Genomic DNA, 21,788 nt, shown 5'->3' with positions numbered 1-21,788 from the left:
CTTGAGGCTCAGCTCAAACAGCCCTCCTGCCCACTCACTCTGATTAGCCCTGGTCTTAAATGATCAGAAGATGGCACAAACCTTTCTACTGGCAGCTAGCTGTCCTCTCTGTGTAGCACCTGCGCTGCCAGTCAGACTTGAAGACAAATTAACAGCAACTTTGAAATTCAAGAGGAAAACGTTTACAACTGGGCTTTCCGAATTCTCAAGTTCATTTCTGAGCCTCGGACTCTTAGCAGCTGGTATCTGCAAAACGGATCTGCAAACAGAAATGCAGTGATTTTGATATGAAATTGTGCCGTGGAAATTCTCATCAGTGTTTAGTTGTGATGCATTGAAACTTTAGATACAGTAGATGAAATTTGAGACTCCTCTTGTCAACTTTAGTATTCTTTAACAATAATAATTTGCTGACTTAATTTGCACCCTAGTTTGTAACTTTGCAGAACACAGGTGTCCTTTTGGTGCATGGGAATGGCAAGTGACAGGATAACTTTAAATCTCTATTCATGAGCGCAGTTCATCTCTGGTAGTGGAGAGAATTAATAAGTATATTATTTCATTTAGGGAGGAAAGTGGAACAGTCTGTTGTATTTGACTCTTTTTTTTTCTTTTTTCTTTTGCTTTAGTTCCAGGAAATGCTGTGCTCTCCTAACAGTAGGCATAGTTGATAACATACACATATTTTTTTCACTATACAACGAAGCTGGTGGTTAATGATTTCCTGAACAATAAACTTTCTTTGTTGTGGAGTTAAAAGGGAAAAAAACCAGTTCCCATCTGCTGTTAAAAATAGAAACTTTGTGTATTAGTTGTATCTCCCTCCCAAGTGCCAAAGACCTCTGAATGCAGTTGTTTAAACAACAGAAAAGACTATACTGTAAAATGTGTCGTCGTCCCCCTATTTGGGGAATAATATATGTCTAAATAAGATTGGAGACCTATCTGAACAGATCGGTATTTAACTATATGGAAAGCACTACTTATTGTTTCCTTTAAAAAAAAAAACAACGTATCACTTTATGAATCCTTTTTCTTTTGAAATAAAACACATTTCAATTGAACAAAAAGTTTTTATCTTGGGATTATAGGAATTTTTTTAGCAACTCTTGAAAGAGACTGCCTGGCTTCATGCCCAAAGACCTTGTGCTGATAAGAAAAGCAAATGACTTAAAAAAAGGGGGAAGTTGTAAGTTTGAAAGGAAACAGCAGGAAAACTGGAGTATTCCTCTTTAGGAACATAAGCTGTGCGGTGTGATGGATCAGACCAAAGGTCTATCTAGTTCCACCATCCTTTTCCACACATTGGCCAACAAGATGCCCATGGGAAGCCCACAAACAGGACATGATGAGAATAGCCCTCTCTGCTCATCACTCCCCAGAGCCTGGTATTCAGATAGACTGCCTTTGAAACTGGAGTTGCTATTATACTCATCTTGAGTAGTGGCCATTCATTTATCTAATTTATCTAATCACCTTTTAAAGTGATCCATGTTGGTGACTATCTTGTGGTAGCAAATTCCGTAGTTTAATTGTTTTAAATAAAAAAATATTTATTAAGATTTTCTGATACATATAAGGATCACACTTAACATTCACAAGAAAATACCATACAAATGAGAAAAAATTGAAAAAGAAAAAGCATTAAAAAGAAACAAAAAAGCAAAAAAGGAAAAACAAAAATATATAAAAAACAAATCTTATACTTATGACTTATTAATAACTTCGACTTCCCCGACCCTCCCTCTCCGAGTCTAATTTAAATCCCACAAATACAGCTATTCACACTTAAACAATAAAATTAAAATTAAAATTAAAAAGGAGAATATTTCAATATCATTCCTAATAACATTCTATTTTTACCATTAATCTCATAACTAACTTCTTATTTTTAATCCCTTTAGCCTATAATTTCCCCCCGCAAGTACTCCATTCCTTCCTTTACTATTTTCACTATCCCTTTTAACATCAAATAAAAGCTTTTTCATCCCTCCTTCCCCTGGTTGCCCAGTCCCCAGATGCCTAGACAAGTTCCATTAATACCTTTCCAGTTCCAGACCGTCTCAATCCATCCACTTAATACATTCACCCATATTCTCACCCCACACCAGCTTTGATCCAATTCAGCCCACCCCTCTCCCTCACCATGCACTGCTGTCTGACTGATTCTTTAATCCATACCCACCGCCATCCTTTCTTTAATTTCCCATACAAATATCTCCCCTGTTTATCTCACCAGATGGTTGGTTTATTTCCTGGATTTTGCTTCCCCTCTCTCACTGGGGAAACATCCTCCCAGATCTTCTCGTCAGGAGCCCCTAATTTCCCCCATAGTTCCTGTGTAGCCCCTCTCACTGGCTGCACACGGTTCAAATCCTTTGCTTCCTGTTGAATTTCAACTTTGTTGGGTTGATTAAGTCCTTCAAAATCCTTTTCTTCTTCCTGTGGCAGATGTTTTTTCAAGAGTTCAAAAAGTCCAACTCTTTCCTTTCTGGCCTCCTATAGTTCACCCAGTGTCTCATATAGTTGTTCCAGAACATACTGCATGCCATTGTATTCCCAACCAGATGGCGATGTTGTGTCTTCTTCCATGTTAAGTCTCAAATTTCACAAGATAAGACATGAGCTGCAGGATCCAAGATGGTGCTAGTTCTTACATCGCAAATTTGTTTTGTTTTGTTTTTACAGGAAATATCTTTAATATCAGAAGTCTACAGAAACACTTTGTTAATCAGCCACAAATCTTCTACATAACAGATGTATCCTGATGGCAACTCTTAAATTCTCCCAGAATTACCATATATTTGCATTCACTTTCGTATCCCATGTGCAGAGCTGCATGTTTACTCAAACTGAACAGACTCAGGTTTTCATCAGCTATGCATGAGGAGGACACAGGATTATATTAACATTTATTTCAATTTGCTGAAGAGTTTATGAGCCACACAATGGTCTCTAGCATGTACACTTCTCCTCTGTATGGGACTTGGATGCCACTCGAGCATTACACTCCTCTAAACGTCCCCAAGCTTTCACACATTTCTCAATCTGTTCACAATGCTCCCTGACAGTAGTTAAAGGATCCACAAGCTCTTCTTCTTCCTCCTCCTCCTCGGGGTCCCCACTCCGGCCCTCCAGCGCCTTCTCATCCTGCCACCCCATTGCCGCAAATCTCCCTCAAGCTTCGCTCTGCTTCCCCAGAAGGACGCCGAAGGGTCACCCGCAACCTCGGTGGAAATCCTGCCCCATCCCAAATTCGTTTTGATCTGGACTGGCTCTATTCTGCTCTGTTAAATCCAATTCCTGAAGAGAAAAAGCTCCCAGTCCTTTTATCTTGATAATTTTAACACTAGCGTTCAACAGTTCGCAACAGTAACAAGCTTCCTTTCTTTCCCTTTATGTCGTTACAATTGAAACTAATCCAAGCCTCCCGGAGCTGGCTCCCAGCTTGCAGAAGGGTATTTCACACTTAAATCTTCAATTTTTGCAGGTTTTCTTTGCTTTTTAAAGCCTCCCCTTGCCCTGCAGCATACAGGGAGGATTCTAGGTCCGCTTATTGGAGAAATTGAAAGCTTCCTGTCTAGCGTCTTGGCTGCAGGCAAGCTTGCTGCTTCACAATCGCTCTGTTGGGGGTGGGGGATCGACCTCCGTTTTTTTTTTTAATCCCTTCCCCTGGTCAAATTCTTTCCAAATTTAATTTCAGATGTACTTACAGTTCAGTCTTTAATTTTGGGAGGTCTCTGCTGCTCAAAAATAGTGTCGGCACTGGAGCTTCGTGCTGAGTAAGTAGCGGTACACCCAAGACTCCTCTCCACTCTGCCTGCTCTCGGGGCTCTTACCGAGCTTCCCGGGCAGCGAAGGAGATTTTTGGAGCACTGCTGGTTCCCATGTCTCCAGAAAGCCCAATCTGGAGTTTTTCTGGTGGGCCCACTTCGCCCCAATGGCACCCCCCCTCCTAAACAGCGCAGGAACCTCAGAGACCAAGGTTTCCCCTGTCGATCGCTAATGGCAGCAGAGCGGAAGTCAATTCCGTAGTTTAATTATGTGCTGTGTGAAGAAGTCCTCTAACTTTTGTCTGTCCTAACACTGGCAGAGCTTCATGCTCCGGCACCAGGGGCGGGGGAGGGGCTGGCACACGTTCTGGGGGTGGGGCGTGCCACCCTGAGGGGCGTGGTGCACATTTCATGGGCCCTCGGGATCGCGTTGCCCGGGGTGGAGCACCCCCATCGCCCCTCCCTTCCTATGCCCCTGTGTCCTAAATTCTCCCAATGTTCAGCTTTGCTGGGCGACCCTGGGCACTGAGAGAGGGAGAAAAACACCCACCTATCCAATTTCTTCACACCTTGCGCAATTTTGCACACCTTTGTTTTGCCTCCTATTATTATTTTTTCTACATCAAGTAGCCCCCAAGGCAAGATGAGCCAGGGAAGAACTTCTGAAGTACATAGCAAACATAGCACCCGCCAGTATTGTACCACTGTTTCCCAGATGCTTGACAGTTCGTCTCTCTTTTGCAGTTCTAGGCAGGCAGCAAAAATGGAAAGCTCCTGAGTTATTGGTAGGCTGCCTTTGGCTCGATGGATTTTAGACGGTGTAAACTGGAGATAAGCCCTACATTACTGCATATCTTTCTGGACTCCAGAGCCACCTTGCCAGAAAGCAAAGCTTTTTGAGGTTGCAGTGTGGCTTTTAGCTCAAGCTCTGCACACGAGCCAGCTTTAGCTGCATGCCTAGTTATCGAGAGTTGTCTCCCGACAGCCTATTTCCACGGCAGGCAAAGAAAACACTTTGAAAAGGGCACATTGCAGCAAGTGGGTCAGCGTTGCCCTTTAAAAGACCCACAACACTTCACTGGGACACCTTGCCCCCAATTTAATACCGTGTTGCTTTCACAGAGATCAAGTGTGAAAGGAATCTATTTGAGCAGACTGTGCCTATTTAGCCTTAACACAGGCATCCCCAAACTGCGGCCCTCCAGATGCTCCAGGCCAACATGAATGGCCCAGAATAATGAGATTTGGAGTGTAATAGCAAACATCTGGAGAGCCAAAGGTTCCCCATCCTTGGTGTAGAACAGAGCTTCCCAAACTTGGGTCTCCAGCTGTTGTTGGACTACAACTTCCATCATCCCTAGCTAGCAGGACCAGTGGCCGGGGATGATGGGAATTGTAGTCCAAGCTTGTAAGGCACCCCTTGCCCTAATATAAGCTCACTTACTGAAATGGAAGCATGTCTTACTCATTCATCTGCTCCTTGAAAGTTCCCAAATTAAAAGGTTCTGTTCTGCTGTGAGTTAGCTTGCTTTAACTGCTTTGTTGTAAGAATTTAAGAAAAGCTTTGCTTCATCAGATAGATGAAAGGCCTGTCTTCTGCCGCATCCTATTTTTACAGGGGGAAGACAGATGTTTAAGGGATGAGCACAAGCAGGACATGGGCACAATGTTATAGGTGTTTTTCTGTTCGTTCCACTGTAAGCAGCAGCACAATTAGTGAAGCAGATCTCTATCAGAAGCAGAATTAGTGAAGAGACTTAGCCCCCTTTTTAATCTGGCCTTGGGTGCGTGTAGCCTCTTTCTGTAAATGGAGTTTGATTACAATCAGTGTTCAGCCTCGTAGTTCCATTAAATTTCTCTCTCAGTAATCAAAAGCAAACTGTGTGGGTGTTTTCAGCACTAATACATGCTGTCTGTTGGAGGGGTGTGTGTTTGGAGAAGAGACACTAAAATCTTCCAGCAATCTCTTTCTCAAATTAAAATACAGTGGTAACTCTACTTACGAATGTTTCTACTTACGAATGGCGCTCCGTCCGCCATCTTGGATGCAGTTTAGATAGGATTTTTTCTACTTACGAATTTTTAGATAGGGTTGCTTCAACTTACGAATTTTTTCTTCCAATGCATTCCTATGGGATTCTACTTACAATTTTTTTCAACTTACGAATGTGCATTCGGAACGTATTAAATTCGTAAGTAGAGGTACCACTGTAAATTCGCTCAATACACAAGAAACACTTTCATAAATCTTGAAACAGGTTACATCCCCCCCCGTATTTTATATAAGAAAAAAGGCAAATATATGCAGGAAAATATGGGTTTCCTGGCTGATCCTGATGGAAAAGGTTTATTTAATGTCTGCGACTGCTGTAAAACTATTCACATTTTAATTTCTCCCCAGGTTTATTTTCGAACAGTAGAACTTGTAGAAGAGCCCATTCCTGGCTCACCTGGTTTGAGTTTTTATTTCAGAATCAATGGACTCCCTATTTTTATGAAGGGTTCCAACTGGATTCCAGCTGATTCTTTTCAGGACAGAGTGACCTCTGAAAGGTGAGTTTGGGTGACTGGTTTTCAAACATTCACGTGGATGTAAAGAATTTACTTTTGCCTACTGATACGGAGTAGGGCTTAGCAGAACTGATTTTGGCCATGAGAATGCAGCTCTTTTGCAGGACTATATCAGTTGAGAATCGATGTGGAGATTGCACCTTTAGAAGAGATCCCATGTCAGTTAGCATGCCAGGAAGAAGGCCCTTGGCTTTTCCATCTGCCTCAAATATTAGTTATCCACATGCAGACAAATCTAAACATGGGCATATTTTCAAGGAAGGGATTCTCTCCAACCCGGTGTGGCATGTGGAATATAGGCTTGTTAGAGGACTATACAACATGCCTTCCTGTGAGTGTCAGTAAACTTTTATGGCCATTTTATACAGTCAGCAGAATCCAATAGTAAAGTTTATGACGCAACCTTTTGGGGACTATATAAGCTGCAGGTATAGAGGTTGCATGTTGAATACTCTACCATTCATTAAAAACAAAAAACCTTTCACATAGAAAACAAGCAAAAATGTTCACCTTAGCCTTCTCCAGGATGCTTAAAAAAGAAAGAAAGTATAGGGCAGGGGTTCCCAAACTAAGGCCCGGGGGCTGGATGCGGCCCAATTGCCTTCTAAATCTGACCCACGGACAGTCCGAGAATCAGCGTGTTTTTACATGAGTGGAATGTGTCCTTTTATTTAAAATGCATCTCTGGGTTATTTGTGGGGCATAGGAATTTGTTCATTTTTTTTTTCAAAATATAGTCTGCCCCCCCCCCATAGGTCTGAGGAACAGTGGACCTGCCCTCTGCTGAAAAAGTTTGCTGGCCCCTGGTATAGGGGATTTTTTTTTTTGAATGGGGAAACATTCAAAAGGCAGCCCCAATATTGTTGTTATGTCTAAATGGGCTCTAAAAGTTGGAAGGCTTTTTCTCAGATTAAGGTGGGGTAGGGCTGGCTGGCTGAAAACCTCTAATGCCATTGTTTCTTCCTCCCTGTAACTCACCCTTGACTCCCATTTCCCCATCTAGCTGTGATGGCATGGGTGCTCTGATATGGAGCTCCACATTGGCTTAACCCATGAGGAGAAGGTTACTAATGATAAGTTAGGAGCACTGAGAATGAATAGGAAAGTCTAGACCCGCAGATGCTCCCAGATATGGCCCTCCAAGTCTCTCTGTCTTGCCCTTGGGGCGGTTTACCCCTCACTGGGGTAGCTCTGTTGGTAGAGCATGATTCACTGAATCTCGTGGGTTTGAGCCCCACATTGAGCAAAAGATTCCTTCATTGCAGGGGGTTGGAATAGATGACCCCCGTGGTCCCTTCCAGCTCTACAACTCTGTGATTCTTTCACACCACAATTAAAATATAGCTATATTCACACTCCGCTTCTGCTGAATGGCTCCCTTCAGTTTGCTACAGTATTGGACTCTTTCAAGCGAAGTCCGGCTAGGTTTCCTTAAGCCCTCTCTGCAACTAATTCAGTCTCGCTCCTACTGCAGATCTGCTTAACTTTTAGTTCCACTTGTATTTTGACAGGTTAAGGATCCTCTTGCAGTCGGCAGTTGATGCCAACATGAATATGCTCCGTGTTTGGGGAGGAGGCGTATATGAGCAAGATCAGTTCTATGAAATGTGCAATGAACTGGGAATCATGGTAAAGAAAAAAGAATACTCAGCAACCCCTAATATTTAAAACTGACATACGAAATAGCTTTTTATTTCCCCTTCCCCATTAACCTGCAACCTTGAGGGTTAGATACTGTGGTAACCCTTGAGGGTTAGATACTGTGGTAGCACAATTCAAAGTGTTGGTGCTGACCTTTAAAGCCCTAGGTGGCCTCGGTCCAGTACAGTGGAACCTCGGTTTATGAACACCTCGGTTTATGAATTTTCGGTTTATGAACGCCGCGGACCCATCTGGAACGGATTAATTCACTTTCCATTACTTTTAATGGGAAAGTTCGCTTCAGTTTATGAACGCTTCAGTTTATGAACAGACTTCCGGAACTAATTACACCCATGTTTCAGTTTATGAACGCTTCAGTTTAAGTACTTCGCGGACCCGTCTGGAACGGATTAATCCACTTTCCATTACTTTCAATGGAAAAGTTCGCTTCAGTTTATGAACGGTTACTCCGCAGACCGTCTGGAACGGATTAATCCACTTTCCATTACTTTCAATGGGAAAGTTCGCTTCAGTTTATGAACGCTTCAGTTTATGAACAGACTTCCGGAACCAATTGTGTTCATAAACCGAGGTACCACTGTACTGTATACCCAAAGGAGTGTCTCCACCCCCATCGTTCTGCCCGGCCACCGAGGGCTTTCTGGCAGTTCCCTTGTTGCGAGAAGCCAAGTTGCAGGGAACCAGGCAGAGGGCCTTCTCGGTGGTGGCGCCCGCCCTGTGGAACGCCCTCCCATCAGATGTTAAAGAGAAAAACAGCTACCAGATTTTTAGAAGACATCTGAAGGCAGCCCTTTTCAGGGAGGCTTTTAATGTTTAATAGATTACTGTATTTTATTTTTCTGTTGGAAGCTGCCCAGAGTGGCTGGGGAAACCCAGCCAGATAGGTGGGGTATAAATAAATTATTATTATTATTATTATTATTATTATTATTATTATTATTATTTGACAACACTAGAACAAGGTTGAAAACTTGATTAGGACCAAGGCATGCTTTCTTCTTGTTCCTGTTTGGACAGAATTAGCAACTCCTAGCAGTAAACAAAAAAGAAAGGGAAACTAAATCAAATTAACTGCTTTGCCCCCAAATGGGCCTTGTCAAAAGGTTATGTAAACCCCACCCCCCACCACGGATGCAGAGAGCAGGCATCCCTCAGTATAGAGACAACTCTCTGTCTTGATTTCTTCCTCTAGGTAAGCCTAGGGGAAAGGTAGGACTTGTGATTCTTTCTTCCATGCGCGTCCAGTGAGACCTTGTTAACTTACAGCACACCCTCTAACATTTCTCCGATGAAAATGGGGACGTTCTATTATTTATAACCCGCCCATCTGACTGGGCTTCCCCAACCACTCTGGGTGCCTTCCAACATATATAAAAACACAACAAAACATTAAGCATGGGGAAACCTCACCTATTCAGGGCTGCCTTCAGATGTTATCTTCTTGGTTCGGGGTTTACATAACATTTCTTTTTTTAATTAAAATAGGGGCATCCTAAGGAAAAAGGGGGCAATCTGGGATCAAATCAGAAACCAGGACAGCTTCTTTAAATCTGGGACTGTCCCCAGAAAATAGGGACACAGGGAGGGTCTGTTAGAGCAGTTTTGGATGTTGTGATGAGGAAAAGGAAGTGGGAAGCATAAGTGTGTTTCTTCTGCTGTAGACACTCATGTGAGAAAGACTGCACACCTCCACCTCATAGTAATAATAATAATAATAATAATAATTTATTATTTATACCCCACCCATCTGGCTGGGTTTCCCCAGCCACTCTGGGTGTCTCCTAACAGAAAATAATAATAATAAAGCGATAAAACTTCAAACATTAAAAACTTCCCTAAACAAGGCTACCTTCAGATGTATTCTAAAAGTCAGATACAATAGTTGTTTATTTCCTTGACATCTAATGGGGGGGGGGGCGTTCCACAGGGCGGGCGCCACTACCGAGAAGGCACTCTGCCAGGTTCCCTGTAGCTTCACTTTTCGCAGTGAGGGAACCGACAGAAGGCCCTCGGCGCTGGACCTCAGGGTCTGGGCTGAACAATGGGGGTGGAGACGCTCCTTCAGGTATACTGGGTCGAGGCTGTTTAGGACTTTAAAAGTCAGCACCAACACTTTGAATTGTGCTCAGAAATGTACTGGGAGCCAATGTAGGTCTTTCAGGACCGGAGTTATGTGGTCTCGGCAGACACTCCCAGCCACCAGTCTAGCTGCTCATTCTGGATGAGTTGTAGTTTCTGGGTCAGCTTCAAAGGTAGCCCCATGTGGAGCGCATTGCAGTAGTTCAAGCGGGAAATAACCAGCGCATGCACTGCCCTGGCGAGACAGTCTGCAGGCAGGTGGGGTCTCAGCCTGCGTACCAGATGGAACTGGTAGACAGCTGCCCTGGACACAGAATTGTGCAACATAGAGAACTACCTCACATAGCAGTTTGTACACCCTCCTTGTTACGGGAAATGTAATCCCTCCCTCACCAATTTTGTCCAAAGAGGAAAGGAAAAGAAAGTGGGCGAGCAAAAAGCGTGAGGCATTTTTGCTTCCTGTTGGTCCTGTGTCACGCAGAAGCGACTCCCTGGGTAGGGTGGAACCACTAGCTGTGACAGCAGTGGTTTCCTTACCTGCTGGGAAACTAGCGTAGTGGCTCAGCCCCACCCAGCGACTCACTTCTCATGCAATATCTGTGTCCGAAGCCCCCTTCATCAACCGGGTGCTCTCCAAATGTTTTGGACTGCAACTCCCTTCAGTCCCAGCCATCACTGACTTGGGGGCTGGGGGCTGATGGGAGTTTTGGCCTCTGGAATACCACAATGACCAAGGCTGTTCTAAAGAACATTACAGTATTTTATTAGAACCAGTGTAGTTCATAAATGGTAACTGCAGTTGTTCCTTTCTACCCTTGAGCTGTTACAGCTCCAGACACTTTAAAAAAGGAGTCCTGGTGTCAGAGACCACTTGTACTTTAATATTATTCTAAATCATTCTTGCTTCAGGAAGGCAGGTAGCACTTAAAAATCAGTTTTGGCTTGAGACCAGCTGCAGAAAGTTTCAGGCCCAGAGGAACATTTTTTTAGGAGGTTGTGTACATGGCTAGGAGGGGGACACCTGCTTCAAACGGCAAAGAAATAATTCCTACATAACCTTGAGATATATAAAAGCCTATAAGCTCACCTTTCCAAGTTCTGATTAAAGATGTAAACAGGTAAAGCTTGATATATTTTTTTGCTGTTGGATCTCATCCAAGTCCAGTGATTTGGCTTGCTCTTTCAAAGACATATCCACCCCTCCATATAGCAAAACCCTTCTGGAAACAGAACTTTGCTGTAGTAAAAAAAACGCCACATGACCCCTTTCTGATACCTTTCTAGGGAGAGACAAGTCTGTGCCTTTAGCAACTGCAGGGCAGGTGGAATTTTTTTTTGGAAATAATTTTATTGAATTTTACATAGAGGAAAAAAAGAAAAAGAAAAAAGAAAAAATTAAAAAAGAAATACAAAAATACAAAAAACAAAAATGACAATGTTATCAAATCTTATTTCTTCAAATTTCTTCACTTCCCCTTCTTACAGTCCTTATTAATAATTAACTCTTACTATTTCCAAATCTTAGCTAGAGATCATAAAATTACTTCTTGTGTCCCATTTCATAGCCTTATTCTTAAATGATTCTTATTCATTTTGTATAGAAGAGTGAAGGAAAGCTAGAAAGAAAAACCCAAAATAAAAATTATTTTTATTTTGGCAGGTTGAAATTTAGCAGGGGAAGCTTCTCCTCCTACTTACTGAATCTCCATGCTGGGAGGAGATGTATGGGTTGATTTTCTGCCTGCCATTTCGCTGCCAAAAGGCCCAGGAGTCCTGTGAGTGGGTGGTAGGAAGATGTCATGTGTGAATACCCCTTCCTCAATGCTGTTTGAGGCTAAAAGCTTCCCATGTTTGAAACAGTTAGATGAGGTCATTTGCAGCACTTTAACAAACCTGGATAGCGACTGATTTTGAGATAGCAACTATTTTAACAACATTTTTCGGTACCACTGCTTGTGTAAATAAGACCTAATTTCTAATCTATGAATTATGAGTGTAGTGTTGCTTTTAAAAAACTATCCGGTTAGGTGTGGTGCAATCCTGCACTTGTTTACTCAGCTCACGTGTGTTCAGTGGAGTTTACTCCCAGGTAAATGTGCATAGGATTGTGGTATTAATGAGTACTCCACAATCTTTTAAGTGATACAAGCTAGAAAATATGCACTCTGTTTACATGACACTTTGTCAACTGACTACTTGTTGAGTTCTTCTTTCATTTTTCTCTCAATTCTCTAGATTTGGCAGGACTTTATGTTTGCTGTTGCTCTTTACCCAACTGACCACAGTTTCCTAGACACAGTAAGAGCCGAAATTACTCATCAGGTATGGTATTCAGTCCAGTAGGGCCAAGCTCCTAAACTGTATACAAGCTTGTTGTTTAGTTGTGTCCGATTCTTCGTGACCCCATGGACCAGAGCACGCCAGGCACTCCTGTCTTCCACTGCCTCCCGCAGTTTGGTCAAACTCATGTTCGTAGCTTCAAGAACACTGTCCAACCATCTCGTCCTCTGTCGTCCCCTTCTCCTAGTGCCCTCCATCTTTCCCAACATCAGGGTCTTTTCCAGGGAGTCTTCTCTTCTCATGAGGTGGCCAAAGTATTGGAGCCTCAGCTTCACGGTGATATTTTCCCAAGTGCATCCAATCAAACAGAAGTGGCAAGGTGCTGGTGGGATGCAAACAGGATGCACCAAACTGTGCCACCCTCACAGGCATGCTTAAGTAAGGAAGTGAGAGAGGGCCTTCTTGGTGGCTGCTCCCCGATTTTGGAATTACTTCCCTAGAGAGACTAGACTGGCTCCCTCCTTGTTGCCCTTCCACTGGCAGATGAAGACTTTCTTCTTCCAACAGACTTTTGGGAACTGATTGCTTTTAACAAAAGGGCTCGTGCAGTGCTATTTTCGTTGTAATTATTGGCATGGTTTTAATGGATTATATCAATGTTGAATTGTTTTTAAATGATTTTTTTCTATGCTTATTTTTATCTGTAAGTCGTCTTGAGTCCCTGTCAGGGAAAAAGGCAAGGTATTAATAATAATAATAATAATAATAATAATAATAATAATAATAATAATAATAATGGCACAGGTTCACATGCACAATAGAAGAATGCTTGCTGATTAATTTGTATGATTGAACATTGAACAGTTTGGCTGTCAAAAGTATGCCAGTATAATTCAGAACCATCCCTGGAATAGGGCCAGTGCTGTTGCTGTTCATTTCCTTCCTTTTTCAATTCTCTCCATCTTCTAGTTTGCACAGCTTGACAAGCGATGAGTATACAACCCAATGGGGCGACTGGCTGCCAGGGCTCTTTAAATGCGTTGTGGAGAGGAAAGTTCCCATCCCATCCTTCCTCTGCAGCTGTACTGCGTCCAAGTGCAACATAGATGGAAATCCCATCCAGCAAAGGCAGGCTCTGGGACAGGAACACTCTTAGGTTGGAATCATAGAATTGGACCATAAAATACCCCCACGCTCAAGTGTTGCGTCCTGAAGGAATTCCTACAGAACAGGAAGGAGCTCATATTTGTGTCTGATAAGCCTAACTTGAAAGTAATTCAAGAATTTCAAGTTAGGCTTATCAAAAGGAAGTTTGAAGTACCGCTTTGCCTCTCTGCCTTGCGTAAACACACTGATTTTTGACTGGTGCAGTGAGAGCGCCCTCTTCTGTTTTCCCCTTCCAAATATGGAGCTAGGAATGCCATTTTTAACCAGCCCTAGAGCCACGTCATGTAAATCTAACCTTGAATCCTTTTGGAAAGTTGAAAGCACACCTGAAGCTGACATTATTTTAAGTTAGGTCTGATTTGCAGATTCATTAAGATGTTTGGTAAAACCATGTCCCTTTTATATCCGGGACTTTAATCATTAACACTTCTGACTTTACTCTTTTCCCCTTTTTTATTTATTTTAGCATTTACATGTTAAAAGCTCTGCTTTTCATTTCAGGTAAAGCGGTTAAAATCTCACCCGTCTATCATTTTATGGAGCGGGAACAATGAAAATGAAGCAGCAATTGCATACAACTGGTTCTCTATTCCAAGCGCAAAGAAGAGTGTTTATGCCGACGATTATGTCACACTTTATGTGAAGAGTATCCGAGAGATTGTTCTTGCTGTAAGTACTGTTTTGCAGAAGGCTATGAAGGGTTGAGCTTTGATAGCAGGCTTTCAAAGTTCTGCTGAGTTGCTGATTTTACTCTTCTTGTTTGCAACCGCGTCTGTAGTCTGCGTACATTGCAGGCAAACCTTTATCATTAAAGATGCATCAGGCACAATCTGGAAACATCTGGAAACATCTGTTTTCTCTGTATATCCATTGATGGGCTCAAATCAGCCCTAACAACCATTTTATCTTTTCACCTTTCACCTGCGTTTCTGATACCCCTGCAATGTGCATTAACATACTCTTATTTTTTTTTAAGTGCCTGGTTATTTATTTACAGATAAAAAGCATTTGCTTTGGGGGAAATGAGAGTGATAAGTAAGGACCAAGCTTGTCGTGGCTCCACTGGTGTTTGCTGTGCTAAATGCTGCAGTTAATAAAGGGCAGGGATAATGTGCCGGGAAGCCTCAACTGACCTGTAACTCTGGCCTGTATCTTTGACTGCTGAAGATACAGGCCTCCACACCACACTTTGCAGCATTTAGCTCTGTGCATACCAGTTTTGTAAGTTGCAAGCATTCCATGCAAGGTAAATATTAACTACCCTTAATGGACAGACTGAAATGTAGAGAACTGAGAAATCTAATCTCTCTCTCTTTCTCATTCCGTTTATGCAGTATTCATAGCAGGGGTGTACCCAGGATAAAAATTAGGGGGGGGCAAGGGGCGGGGGCAAGGGGCGGGAGGGGAGGGGGCACAGTGGGAATGTGGGCGGGGCTACATTGCCTGCGCCTCCCCGGTCTTCCGAGGAGGCGGCCCCAGGCTCCCGCTCCCGGCGCGAAGCCCCAGAGGTGTGCGGGGAACACGAGCCTGTGGCTGCCTCCTCCGCTTACGCTCCCCACTCCTGCTTAGCACTCCTCCACTTACGCTCCCCGCGCGTCTCTGGAGCTTCGTGCCGGGAGCGGGAGCCTGGGGCTGCCGCGCCTGCGCCCCTCAGCCTTTTACTTCTAGGGGGGCCAATTGCCCCCTCCTGCCCCCCCTGCCTACACCCATGCGAATTCAGCAGATAGTGTACCCACTTAAGTCCTGCGCTCTGCCTGATGCTCCCACTATCAAATAAGAAGTGCATATTCACATATCCTCTTTTCTTACAAACTTCTTTTTTGGGAAAGGGCCGTAGAGCATCTCCTTTGCATTCAAAAGGTCCCAGATTCAATCCCGGGCATCTCTAGATAGGGCTGGGGCAGATTCCGGTCTAAAACCCAGGAGAGTCTCTGCAGACCAGTTCAGCATAACTGCTCTAACACAGAACCGTGTAGGTCCTAGGCAGAAGACTAGCTTTCCAAAGTGACCACAGGGTATCTGCAGTGGGGAAGTGATCAACATTCAAGTGGAGCATTTCAGGGGCTCTGTGTTAAGACTGGAAATGGCCACATATGGCCTCCAGATGTTGGAGCTCCAGATGTTGGAGATCCAGACGTTGGAGCTCCCATCAACTCCGACCATTGGCCTTGCTGTTGAGGGCTGATGAGCGTGGGTGAATGTGCACATGTGGAAGTGCATTGAGCCGTGGGTCTGTCAGTAGGTGGCTAATCTGTTCGAAAACCTATTTTATGGATTTTGATTTTTTTTAAAATGTTTTGTATCAGTTGAAGGACTTTTTATTTTCCCAGTTCCTTTAATTCTAAAATGTTTTCAGCCTTAAAAATCTTTTAGTTCTTTGTACTATTTGTGCTTTTGTTTTGTTCTAATTTCTTTGTTTTGTTCTCTATATTGATTTTATTATTATTATTATTATTATTATTATTATTATTATTATTATTATTTTTAAAAAACCATTCAGAGAACATACGTGCAACCCCCTAACAGATGGGAAACAGTTGTGTGCCCATTGCATGTAAAGACCGTGACCATTTGTCCTTGCCTTCAGATGGAAGCTGACTGTACAATTTCCCCCCTGAAATGCACACATTTTTCCTCATACGAAAACAAATGGACCGCGCACAATGCTTTCCTTAGTATTTGTCTCGCAGTCTGAAGGCAATATTTTTCTGAGCAGATTGCTTTCCTTTGAATGCTGAGATTTGTTTCTTTGCAGCCAAGCATCTGACTCTAGGAAGCGGATATTCATTTGTGTGATAGGCAGAGCAGAAATCATCCAGCCTAGTGAGAAATGAAGCCCTGACTCATTCACCAATTCAGAATCTGGCTTTATTTTTATTTTTTTGCTTTTGAAATCATAGGTGTTTAGCTAGTTTGAAAAAAGAAAGAAAAAGAAATGCTTTATTAGCCCTTAGCTCCATTTATTGTCTTGCGTTGTGTTTTGTAAAACCCAGGAAGACGAGACTCGCCCTTTCATTACCTCCAGCCCTACCAATGGTGTTGAGTCGGCCAAGGAAGGCTGGCTAGCCCATGCTCCTTACGACACTCATTTCGGAGATAATCATTACTACAACTATGTGAGTGACTGCTGGGATTGGACCACCTTCCCCAGAACACGATTTGCCTCAGAGTATGGCTTTCAGTCCTGGCCTTCCTTCAGTGCCCTGGCACAGGTAAGTCTTTTGAGCCTTTCCCTCTCTTGCAAACTCTGTGGGCATAAGAAAAGCCAGCTGATGATTTCCTCCCAATGCAAACGTTGGCTTACTTAAAGAAATAATCTTGCTCCGTATGTGCCTATTTAATTGCACTTCTACAAGAGCCACATCATGTCTGTTCTGCATTTGTGAGGAGTTGACTTTAGTGTGGCAACACCTGTGCTTTGGAACTTTACCTATTGACAGGTTGCCTATTGGCAGCAAATTGTTTTAAATGCTTGCTGAAAACTTGTTTTGGTGAGTTTGCCCATACATATAATTTAGTTACCTATATTTGTTTTAAAAGTCGTATTGGTTTTATCTTTGTGTACAGTGATGGCGGTTTTATGTATCTTTATTTTTAATTTGTTTGTGGATTTCATTTTTAATTTTGTTAGTATACTGTTTATGGAGCTCCTTGCTCAAGTGGTTTATAAATTTTCTTGGGACCATTGTAGGGGATAAGAGGGTTACATTCTCTCTGTCTGTCTGCTCTGACCTTTCATTTACCACCGTTTCCCTCCCAGTAACTTTGCATTTATTTATTTGTTTTTAAAAAAGACAATACAATTAGCATTTTAAAGCAACTGCTAAACATCAAGCACTCCTCTAGACTGGTGTTTTATTGTGGTTTTATTTTATTTTGCAACATGTCCTTGGCACAAGAATAGTGGTCAATTTATTTTGCTTTGTTTGTTGTTCTGCGATGTTTCCTCAATGCTACATTATTGCTGTCTGGAAGGGTTATAGTGCAACAGAAGTGGGACAACACCCCCAAAACAACAACAACAGGACATTTGTGGTATGAAAAGCCAGTGGAAGTTACAAGACATGCACTAGCCCTGTTTAGGGAAGTTTTTAATGTTTGATGTTTTATTCTGTTTCTGGGGAAACCCAGCCAGATGGGCAGGGTATAAATTGTTGTTGTTGTTGTTGTTGTTGTTGTTGTTGTTGTTGTTGTTGTTGTTGTTGTTGTTGTATAAATTCTTCTTCTTCTTCTTCTTCTTCTTCTTCTTCTTCTTCTTCTTCTTCTTCTTCTTCTTCTTCTTCTTCTTCTTCTTCTTCCTACTACTAGCTGTAAGTGAAGCAATATGACCTTTTGCATTCACAAACATTATTTAAAGTAGGACGGCCCTGATAGCATCATGAGCACAAATAATCAGCGCATGTGCAATAAAATGGATGTTTGGAGAGAGCCTGTGGTGCAAAGATTTCCCTAAATTTTGATTCCAGTGAGAGAATGACGCGGGTGCTCAGCACCGCTGGCAAGGCCACAGAAGATACCGCCCTGCAAAAAAGTGTGTCGTCATCTGTTTGCTTGCCCAGGCATAACTGTGTGTGCCGTGTGTGGCCTGAAAGGCAAAAAGATCAATGTCATAAATGAATTCTGCAAAGCTTTCCTCTCTGGTTGCCTGGAGGTAGTTCTTAGCGAGCACAGGGCTGTTGACAAGCCTGAGCAAGGCATAACTTTCTCCGCTCGACATCAACGAGACTGAGAAGAGTTTAAATGCTGGCAGGAATGTCGAAGTTTGAAATGAGGTGTGTGGGTTTGTAATTGTCTACAGTGCTTTACAAGCCTGCCTGCGAATCACGTCCCCCATGTGTATTAAGGCATTTAAAGCCAGGGTCAATTTGGGGAATTTCCCTTACTGGAAGGAAAAGTATCATTTAAGCGTGCTAAACAATGGGAGCGCAATTAGCTGACGAAAGAACATGTTTGATCAGACGACAAGAATTCCCATTCTTGGCTCTGGGCACAATGCAGAGAACAAGGGGAGCGCTTTTATTTCACTGAAAGAAACGAGACACAAACCTGTAGCAAAGCACTTAAGAAGTTAAGCACCACTTTTTGGGGGATTGTGTCTCCCGTCACCAGTTACTTCTGCCTTTAACTTCTTTTTATGGTTTTGCCTTGGATAGATGCATAAAGGGCTGCCCAAAATTCTTTTCTACAGGCCTTGGGAAGTTGCACCACCAGGAACTTCCTGTATTTGTTACGTTGCTGCTGTTTTACCCTGATATTCTGCCAAGGAGCTCAAGGCAGTGTACATGATTCTCCCCTCCCATTTCATCCTCGCAAGGATAAAATGTTTTACCTTATCAGGGTTCAAGGACAATGCAGCCAGGCAAAAGCATTTGGGGGCACAGTGTAGCCTGGGGATATTTCGGGGGGGGGGGCAGGCATAGAGTTATTTGGCCCCTAGTCCTATAATTCCCCCACCCATTGTGTAAACACTGCTATTTCCCATGTTCTTTTCTGATCTGTACATGTGTACATTTTCTGTATGTAGGTAGTTACAGCTTTAAGATTACAGTCGTACCTTTGAAGCCGAACACCTTAGCTCCCGAACAAATCGTCTCCCAAACCATCGAAACCCAGATGTGAGTGTTCCGGTTTTCGAACGATTTTCGGAAGCCAAACATCCGGCATGGCTTCCAATTGGCTGCAGGATGCTCCTGCACCCAATCGAAGGCCGCACTTTGGTTTTCGAACAGTTCTGGGAGTCGAACGGACTCTCGGAATGCATTCTGTTTGAAAACCAAGGTACCTCTGTACAAACTTTGCACAAAGCATATTTAGATGAAATATATGCTAGAATATGTGTAAATCATGCATGTATTTGTAGCCAGAGAGTGATGGAACATATTGTTCACTGCATACTGTATTGCAGTCTGCGTCATTCTCTGGAATGGGACATATTTCTCAAAAGGATTCTTCAGACAATTTCCTCCTTGAATATTAGGGAGAAAAATAGTTATTTGCTCGGAATAAACGCATCACACATAAGGTTCATCTTTGTTGCTTTAGCAGCCCAACGGATTAGACAGAATGCCATTGTACAACACGGGGGTCCAGTTTGCTGGGGGGCGCCTTATGCTAAAATGTACTTCGGAACCGCTTGGATTTTTGAGATGACTTTAAAAAAAAAGTAAATATATGCAAGTGAGTGACTGCGAATGTTTATAAATCTTACTTTGTTTTTAAACCACAGGTGTCATCTGAGGAGGACTGGTCTTATGTGAGCAATTTCTCCTTCCATCGGCAGCACCATGCTAACGGCAATGACGAAATGCTTCGTCAGGCAGGCCTCCATTTTAAGCTGCCGCAGGAAGGAAACCCCCTCAAGAACTTTAAGCATTCCATCTACCTCACTCAGGTGAGTATTTGTCAAAATCTTAAGGAGGTTTCTTGTTTGCTAAAGAAGCCATAATCATGGTTGCATAATGCAAACATGTATTGCAGAGAACCTGGTACAAAATTATGATTATTGCGTCAAGTGTTTGAATTACACAGTGGGCGAAATCTTGGGTCCAGTGACATCGTTTTAAATTATCGATGGGCTTCTCCCCACACACCGTACAGAGAAATACACACGTCCTGTTGTGTATAAAGTGTGGCACAGCTGTCTGCTTTGTGATTCCAGCTGTGTATATACTGGTTGTCAGGTCTGTCTCTGTATGGTGAAACATTAACTCAGACCTGTATGCACAATGTTAGACATGTCTATTCCTATCCAGGGTTTATGATGGTGCCCTGAAAACACGGGGTATGAAGTTGTTCTTTGGAAACAGGTCTAGAAACCACTTGCGCTTATCTGCAACAACTGACGACCTCGTAAGAGTTCTGGAAAGGCTCTGATGGGCAGTTTTCAATATCTGCAAGGGTAGCCACATTAGTCTGCTTCAGCAAAAACAACCAAAAGCCTTTTGGCACATAAAAGACCAGCATTGCTTCTGTTATGGCATAAACTTCTCTGGGCTAGAGCCCACTACGTCAGATGCAAGGGGTATGAGTCTCAGTTGTCAGATATAAAGGGGGCAAGGGAAGGGGCCCCCGGAATGCAACAGTTAAGAGTTAAATGGGATGCAAAAGGATAGTCTGTGACAATTTGATTAGAGTTTAAGTGGATGCAAAATGACGTTTCACACAGCAACATTGGCTGGCGATTACACAGTCACTATAGCATTGCTGAGTAAGGTGATAATAGAATTAGAGACTAAATGTATCCATACATTTTGCTGTGAAAGGTAATTTTGCATATGTTCGAGCTATTGTTGATTTGTCACAGGCTGTAATTTTGCACGCCACCGCCTTTCGGCTGCCACATTTACATTCTCTGCTCCCTTTTATGTGCTTATATACACCATTGAAAAACATGGCTGGTAGACTGAGGGTCACATTCCATGCATCTCATGAAGTAGGCGCTAATGCATGAAACTTTATGCCAGGAGAGCATTTGTTAAGCCTTTAAGGTGCCACAACACTCTTTTGAGGTTGTTGGTTTTTTAAAAATGCTCTTTATTAATTTTGCATATAATTTAGAAAATGATAAAACACAACAGGGGGACTCTTGTGAGGTTCGAATGTGTATTTTAGGAATTTTTTAGAGCGTTGTTTGAAAGACACAACCTACCTGCAGGTATAGGGCGGTATATAAATTCAATAAATAAATAAATAAATAAATACCGCTTACAAATCAAAGTGGTACAGAAAGTGTTTTACCATGTGATCTGCTGTTCTCTGCAGTCCAGTCTTGGGGATCTGCATTATCATCAGTATCTTTTGCAGTTCTATCATTACACGAGCACTTAGTAATGATATTTTTTCTTTTCGCTTTGGCCTTCGCTGACTTAGATTATGCAGGCCCAGTGCATTAAGTCCCAAACGGAGTTCTATCGTCGCAGCCAAAGCGAGATCATCAACGGGGAGGGGCGCACCATGGGGGCACTATATTGGCAACTCAACGATATATGGCAAGCTCCTTCCTGGGCTTCTCTGGGTAAGTCTTCTTCAGCCAAAGCAAAATTAGGAATTGGGCTGCTTTAATGTGCCTGCTTTCTTACTGTCTTTGCACGCCTATTTTATTTATTTATATTTCACCTTTGCTGTGAGGAGCTTACGGTGGGGAATGTGATTCTCTCCCTCAATTGCATATTCAAACCATCCCTGGCCCAAGGACACCTAGTGAGCTTCATGGCTGAGTGGGAATTTGGACGAAATAGTTCTGATTGTGCAAGGATT

At 42.8% G+C, this 21,788-nt stretch overlaps 1 protein-coding gene and 1 pseudogene across 3 annotated transcripts in view; one reads left to right on the top strand and one right to left on the bottom strand.

Moving 5' to 3' along the window:
* The window catches only part of MANBA (mannosidase beta), an 85,140-nt gene that overhangs the window by 55,754 nt on the left and 7,598 nt on the right, over positions 1–21,788 (top strand). For all 3 annotated transcript variants that reach the window (XR_009558117.1, XR_009558116.1, XM_060278477.1), the window contains exons 8-14: positions 6,175–6,326; positions 7,856–7,973; positions 12,321–12,407; positions 14,034–14,201; positions 16,526–16,744; positions 19,759–19,923; positions 21,402–21,546. Coding sequence is in view for 1 of the 3 variants with exons in the window: in XM_060278477.1 (XP_060134460.1) it covers positions 6,175–6,326; positions 7,856–7,973; positions 12,321–12,407; positions 14,034–14,201; positions 16,526–16,744; positions 19,759–19,923; positions 21,402–21,546 (1,054 nt within the window). In the remaining 2 variants the exon portion in view is untranslated. The remainder of the gene's footprint in view (positions 1–6,174; positions 6,327–7,855; positions 7,974–12,320; positions 12,408–14,033; positions 14,202–16,525; positions 16,745–19,758; positions 19,924–21,401; positions 21,547–21,788) is intronic.
* LOC118083375 (cytochrome b-c1 complex subunit 6, mitochondrial-like) lies at positions 2,866–3,240 on the bottom strand (annotated as a pseudogene).

Source organism: Zootoca vivipara, chromosome 9 (genome assembly GCF_963506605.1).
Source record: "Zootoca vivipara chromosome 9, rZooViv1.1, whole genome shotgun sequence".
NCBI classification, from domain to species: domain Eukaryota; kingdom Metazoa; phylum Chordata; class Lepidosauria; order Squamata; family Lacertidae; genus Zootoca; species Zootoca vivipara.
The sequence above is the reverse complement of the archived record's forward strand: the minus strand, read 5'-3'. Positions and strand labels throughout refer to the sequence as shown.